General features: G+C 16.9%; 2 protein-coding genes across 2 annotated transcripts; both read left to right on the top strand.

Moving 5' to 3' along the window:
- Positions 1 to 1729: 1729 nt before the first annotated feature.
- Positions 1730 to 3467, top strand: PRSY57_1001500 (EMP1-trafficking protein, putative; the record flags this gene model as incomplete). Its single annotated transcript, XM_020114837.1, has 2 exons — positions 1730 to 1846; positions 2040 to 3467. The coding sequence occupies 2 exons, from the start codon at positions 1730 to 1732 to the stop codon at positions 3465 to 3467; spliced, it is 1545 nt and encodes a 514-aa protein (XP_019970383.1).
- A 2073-nt stretch (positions 3468 to 5540) lies between these two features.
- PRSY57_1001400 (exported protein (hyp2)) lies at positions 5541 to 7125 on the top strand (the record flags this gene model as incomplete). The annotated part of the gene is made up of 2 exons (XM_012907604.2): positions 5541 to 5741; positions 5914 to 7125. The coding sequence occupies 2 exons, from the start codon at positions 5541 to 5543 to the stop codon at positions 7123 to 7125; spliced, it is 1413 nt and encodes a 470-aa protein (XP_012763058.2).
- Between the last annotated feature and the right edge of the window lie 375 nt (positions 7126 to 7500).

Raw genomic sequence — 7500 nt, 5'->3', positions numbered from 1 at the left:
AAATTGATATAATAGTATATTTAATTTTATAGTATAAAGTAGTAATATTGCATGCTTTCAATGTTTCTAATTATCATTTGTAAAAAAAAAAAAGAAAGAAAGAAGTTATGAAAAAAAAATATATTATATATATATAAACACATGGAATACTTTCTTTTATAGGTTCTAAAAAATATTTGGTTGTAACGCTCCTTTTTTCCCCCTTTTTCGTTTTTTTTCTTTTTTATGTTTTGAAACTATATATATTATTATAAATACATTTTTTTCTTAACAAATTTTAGGGTAGAAAATTCGCAAGTAATATTTTAAAACTATTATTGAATATTTTTAAATTAAAAAAATAATATATACAATATTTATAATATAAAAAACATTTTTTTATATATAATATTCTTTTTTTTTTTTTTTTTTTTTTTTTATAATATTTCTAAAAAATAATAATTAAAAAGAATTAAATATATTTATAAGAATTGATTATTATTTATAATTTTACCACCAATGTTTTTATAATATATATTTTATATAAACATAATTATTTATAGATTTAATAATTTTATTTTGCTTATAAATAAAAATTATGCTTTTATATTAATTTTTTAAAAAATAAAAATGCAGGTTTTCTATAATTTATTTTTATAATGCATACATATATATAATTATAAATAAATAAACCATGCAAATATGAAAAAAATAATGTAAAAATATTAAGTATTTAAAATAATACATATATATAATATTATATATAATAAATAATATATTATTCTTACTATAACTTTTAAGCATACTGAGATATGTATTTTTTTATATTATAAATCATTTGTCATGGGAAAAAAATTTAAACAGATATATTAATATATAAATATATAAATAATTAATAATAAAGTAGTTATTTAATAAAAAACCAAAAATAACACGTACAAAAATAAAAAGTATATAAAAAAAAAAAAAAAATTATGCCTAGTTTTTTTCTAAAAATTTTAATAACCTAAATTATATAATTTTCATTATAATTATTAAATAATCTGAAAATTTTATAGTAATACATATTTTTTTAATAAGAAACGTTTTCTTATCCAATAAAACTATATGAAAAAAAAAAAAAAAAAAAAAAAAAAAAAATTGAAAGTATTCTTTTTTTTTTCTATTTGAATATAGAATATTATACATAAATTTTTATTAGATTTTATATATATATTAGGTTGAATTATTTTATATTTATGATATATATATATATATATATATATATATTATATATATAATATAAATAATATATAGTAAGAAAAAGAATACATGTAAAAATATTAAATATATTAAAAAAAAAAAAAAAAAAAAAAATTAATTAAAAAAGAAAAATAAGTAAGGAAATAAAAAATATTTTATGTATATAAATAAAATAATTGAATAATAATAATATATATATAATATATATATATATATAGATTATATATAATATACATGAAATATTTTTTTTTTTTTTTTTGGTAGATTTATTCTTGATATATATATTATATAATATATATGTTATTATAATACATTTATATATTTATTATTATAGTTTGACATTTTTAGAATATTATAATTTTTTTTATTGTTATGAATTTTTTTATAATGTTATTCTTTTAAATAAAATTACGTTAAAAGAATATATTTTTACAGAAAGAATATTGTATTATTATTATACATTATAAATAATAAGAGATAGTAATACAGGTTTTATAAAAGTTCAATAATGGAAAACATAATAAACAAAAAGAATACGAATGGGGGAAATAGTAATATCTTTGTTTTATTAAAATATTCTATATATACTATATTATTATGGATAGTAACAATTACAAATAATAATGTAAGTTTATAAAATATTTAATATATATATATATATATATATATATATATATATATATATATATATGTGAACTTATAAATTTATAAATATAATACATGCAAATATGCATTCCTATATATATATATATATATATATATATATATATATTTATATTTAACTTTACATTATTATTTATATTTTTTTCTATATATAGTATACTTATAATGGTTATAACAATGAAGGAAGTAAACAAGTGAGATGTAAGAGATTATTAAGCGAACCAGCTGTAGAATTTGACACAATTTTTGATGTATTTAAAGAAAGTTTTCTAGATCAAATGGGTTGTAGTGATCAAGATAAGGATGAAATAAAAAATGCTATGAAAATATATTATGATAATATAGATATGAATGCATTAACTAATGAAATACAAACCAATGATAATTTCTTTAACGAATTTGGTAATGATGTTAATAGTATTAATAAAATTATGAAAACCGATATTACAAGTGAGCAAGGAACTAGTGCCGATAATAATACAACAGAAAATAATATATCAACATCTCATGTCGATGAACAACCTGAATCATCCACCTCAGGAGTAGAAAGGATGAAGGAAAGATCCAATTTCTTTGCAAATAACCTAACCGAAGAAAAAAATGATACAGGTGATATTAAGAAAGAAGAAAATAAAAGTAAACCATCACAATTAGATGGAAATAACCATAGTGAAACTTCATCACATCAAGGGGAAAAGAATAATAAAAATGAAACTGAAAAGAAAACTGATCAAACTGAAACTGAAAAGAAAACTGATCAAAATGAAACTGAAAAGAAAACTGATCAAAATGAAACTAAAAAGAAAACTGATCAAAATGAAACTGGAACAAAAAAACCTTCTAAATATACAATGAATCTTGATTCTCCTCTGTTAAAAGGTTCAAGTGAAGGTGAAACTTCATCCAAAAAAGAACAAGAGAAAAGTGTAGAACCAACTAAAAAGCCATCTAAATATACAATGAATCTTGATTCTCCTTTGTTAAAAGGTTCAAGTGGAGGTGAGACATCATCTAACAAAGAATCAAATGAAAGTAATGAACCAACTAAAAAGCCATCTAAATATACAATGAATCTTGATTCTCCTTTGTTAAAAGGTTCAAGTGAAGGTGAAACATCATCTAACGAAAAGCAAGAGGAAAGCAATGTTGCAACTAAAAAACCTTCTAAATATACATTGAACCTTGATTCTCCTTTGTTAAAAGGTTCAAGTGAAGGTGAAACATCTTCTAACGAAAAGCAAGAGGAAAGTAATGTTGCAACTAAAAAACCTTCTAAATATACATTGAACCTTGATTCCCCTCTTTTAAAAAGCGAAACAAAATCAGATGTAAAAGGTGGGTCAAATAATTCATTTGGTCTAGAAAATATTAAAAAACTCGATTTAGGTTCTCTACTTGCACAAAATTTAGAATTACTAAAAGGCCTTGCGTTGAATTTTCAAACATTGAGTTTATTTTTCTTGGTGTTCGTTGGACAATTTTATCCTAAACATTTTCAGAAGGCTGCAATATTCATTGGAATGGTAAATGTATTTTTAGAATGCAAGCGTTTATATAGTAGATCTCAAAAAAAATTAAAATAATTTTTTTTTTTTCTTTTTTTTTTTTTTTATTCATAGAGATTTTTATGTTTTAATTCATACTTTTTTATTATTAACAAAGATATCGATTTGTTTAAAATTATAGTATTTGTATATATTAACATGTTATTTTTTAAATTTATTCTTATGTGATATATGACTTTTTCTAATATATTTTTTATCTTCATATATATATATATATATATAAAAGAAATAATAATGATGTTATTTTGGAACATAAAAATCTATTATGAATACATATTGTTTTAATATTGATTCTTTTTTTATTTTCTTTTTTTTAAATATAATTATTTGTTTTTATTGATAATTAAGTATATATTTTTCGCATAAATATAACATTTATTATATGTTTTATCCTTATTCTTTTTTTATTAATATGAATATATTATGTTTTTGTGTATGTGTTGTGTTTTTTCTTTTTTTATAAATTAATTTATATATATATATATATATATATATATATATATATATATATATATTTTTAATATATGTCTAAAAATAATTTTTATTAAAAATTAATTCAATAATCTTAAAATAAAACATAATGAACAAAATATAATAATAATATATTATAATATCGATTTAATTATGTGTAATATATAAAGTATACTTTTATTTATTTTAAAATATTTTTATTCCATCTAATATAAAAATAATTTCTTCATAATATATAAAAAGAAATTTCATTATAATTTTCTATTATTTTATTTTTCTATTGGGAAATAAATTAGAAGTTTTTTTCCGTTTAACTCTTAATATTATATATATATAAGAACTTTCTTTCTTAAAAAAATATCATAATTTTTAGAAATAAATAAATAATTATTATATTAATTATTAAATAATTTATTATTTTTTATACGTTGATATCAATTTACCAAAATTAGTATAGATAAAATCTGGAATGTTATATAAAAGTATTGAGAAATTAAAAAAGATACATGTATATAATTTTTTTTTGTTATATTTTGGGGAATTTATTTATTTAATTTTGTTTTTTTTTTTCCTTATTTTTCCCTTTAATAATTATATATTTATATTAATAGTTTCGAAAAGAAAAGAAAAAAAAATGTAGGCAAAAGGATATTATATATAGAAAATAAAATAAGTATACTATTTATTTTTATATATTTTTCAATAAAATTTAAGCTATTTGCATGTATTGTTGTTCTATATTATATTATTCTTTTTAGTCTATATTATTCTAGAGAATATAAAAAAAATAAAACAACAACAACAACAAAAAAAAAAAAAAATACATAAAATAAATAAATTGTTTGGTAAATATATAATTAAAAAGTTGATAATTTAAGTATGTTTTATGTAATAATATTGTGTATTCTTATCATTTTTTTATAGAAGAATATATACATATATATATATATATATATATATATATATATAAATTATAATATTAAAAGAACCAAGTGTATCATTCTATATATAAAAATAAATTTTGGTTACTACTCATTTGTTTTTTTTTTTTTTTTCTAATATATAGAATATTTGATATATATTTTATTTGGAACATGTATATTATATATATATATATATATATCATTATCTAAATATTTTAAGTACTTTTTAAAGGAAAAAGATATTATGATTTTTTTAAATATGATTATTATTATTATTATTATATAAATTATATATATATATATATATATATATATATATTTATATATTTTATTTGAATTATATATGTTATAATATCCATAATTGATATTCTTTTTTTTGGTAGTATAAAAATTGTTTTATAAAAAAAATAATATTAATAATTTGTTATTTGTTATCTTATAATTATATTTATATATATTTAAATATTTTACCAAAAAAAAAACAAAAATAAAATAAATATTCATAATTATTTAAATATAATAAATCTATATGTTATAAAAGAATATATATATTTTTATTTGTGGTCTTTATATATATATATATATATATATTGTACTAGTTTGTTTGTTTTTATTATGTTTATATGTATATATTTGTTTATAATAATATAGTAATTGAATCTACACCTATAAATGTCATAATAAAAAAAAAAAAAAAATGACTAATTTAAGTTATGGAAATACATTTAATTTTATACGTAATAAATATGATGAAGTTATACAACACGGTTGTATTAATTTAGATAATATGCATAAAAATAATAAAAAGGGAAATAAGAAAAAATATATTAATATTTTTCCAATTATGAAAGTTTTAGTAATTTGTCTCTTATTGTCATTAGTGAATAAATCAAATGATGTAAGAAAAAAAAAAAGAAAAAAAAAAGTATAAAATTATATATAATATTTATATATGTTCATCAGTTGTACAGAATTTTACACATATATATATATATATATATATATATATATATATATATATATATATATATATATTTATATATCTATATGTTTATATTTTATTTTTTTAGAATGCATATAATAAGGATATATTTCAAAAGGATAAAGGGAATTGTGGTGGTCTAAGATACAAAAGATTATTAGCAGAACCAATTTTCGGATTTGATGTCATGTATGATTTGTTTAAAGATAATTTTTTAGAACAAATTGGTTATAATGATGCACAAAAAAATGAATTAAAAGTTTCTATGAAATCGTTTTTTCAAAGTTCAAATAGTCAAGAATATACCTATGCTAGACGAGAAGATAATATTCATAGTATTAGTAAAGCAAATGTGACAAACGTGAAAAGTGTGAAATTTGAAGAACCACAAGATGAGAAAAATTTAATTACAATTGAAGAAATAAATGCAGACAATAATGATTCAAAAGAAAAAAAAAATGAAGTAACTAATATAAACGTGGATGAAAAAAAGGATTTGGAAAGAGTAATTTCCAATGAAAAAAAAAATGAAGTAACTAATATAAACGTGGATGAAAGAAAGGATTTGGAAAGAGTAATTTCCAATGAAAAGAAAAAAACAACAACTAGTAATAATGAAAGGAAAAAGAAAAAAACTAAAAGATCTCGTAAGAATAAAGACAGTAAAACATCTTATGATAATATAGAAGTAAATAGTACATCAGAAGAAGATAATATAGAAGTGAATAATACATTAAAAGAAGATAATATAGATGTTCCAGAACTAATTGATGAAAAAAGAGAGTTAATTAAAAAAGAATCTATATATAAAAATAAATTAAAAGAAGATAATATAGATGTTCCAGAACTAATTGATGAAAACAGAGAGTTAATTAAAAAAGAATCTATATATAAAAATAAATTAAAAGAAAATAATATAGATATTCCAGAACTAATTGATGAAAACAGAGAGTTAATTAAAAAAGAATCTATATATAAAAATAAATTAAAAGAAGATAATATAGATGTTCAAGAACTAATTGATGAAAACAGAGAGTTAATTAAAAAAGAATCTATATATAAAAATAAATTAAAAGAAGAACCTGTTGAAAAAAGAATAAAAAGGAAAAATTATATTTTTCTTATACTTGAAAAGGCAAAAGAAATTCCCCCAGGTGTTATTGTAGGATTATTTTCTATTTTTTACGTTGCACTAGGAGAAAATAGATCATCTTTAATTTTATTAATTGTAATATTTATTTTAACAGTACATACATATTTGGAAGTAAAAAGAATATGTCGATTCTTAAATATAGATTAAAATTTTATTATGAATAAATAAAATTTAATAATCTATACATTAATATAATATATATGTATATATGTCTACGTAAGTTTGAATAAATAAGAAAAAAAAAAAAAAAAAAAAAAAAAAAAAAGCAAAACAAAACAAAAAAAAGCAATACTTAATATTTATTTTGAATTAATGTATGTTTGAAGTATATCAATTTGTTCATAGATATTAAATACTATGTATATTTATATATATATATATATTATAAGTACATTCCAATATTTTTATTAAAATATATCTTTTAGTTATAGACAATATAATACATTCTTTACATTTTTTTTTTTTTTTTTTTTTTTTTTTTTTTTTTTTTTTTTTTTTTTTTTTATTTTTTTTTTTTTTTTT

The sequence above is a fragment of the Plasmodium reichenowi genome, chromosome 10 (assembly GCF_001601855.1).
Source record: "Plasmodium reichenowi strain SY57 chromosome 10, whole genome shotgun sequence".
Taxonomy (NCBI): Eukaryota; Apicomplexa; class Aconoidasida; order Haemosporida; family Plasmodiidae; genus Plasmodium; species Plasmodium reichenowi.
The sequence above is the reverse complement of the archived record's forward strand: the minus strand, read 5'-3'. Positions and strand labels throughout refer to the sequence as shown.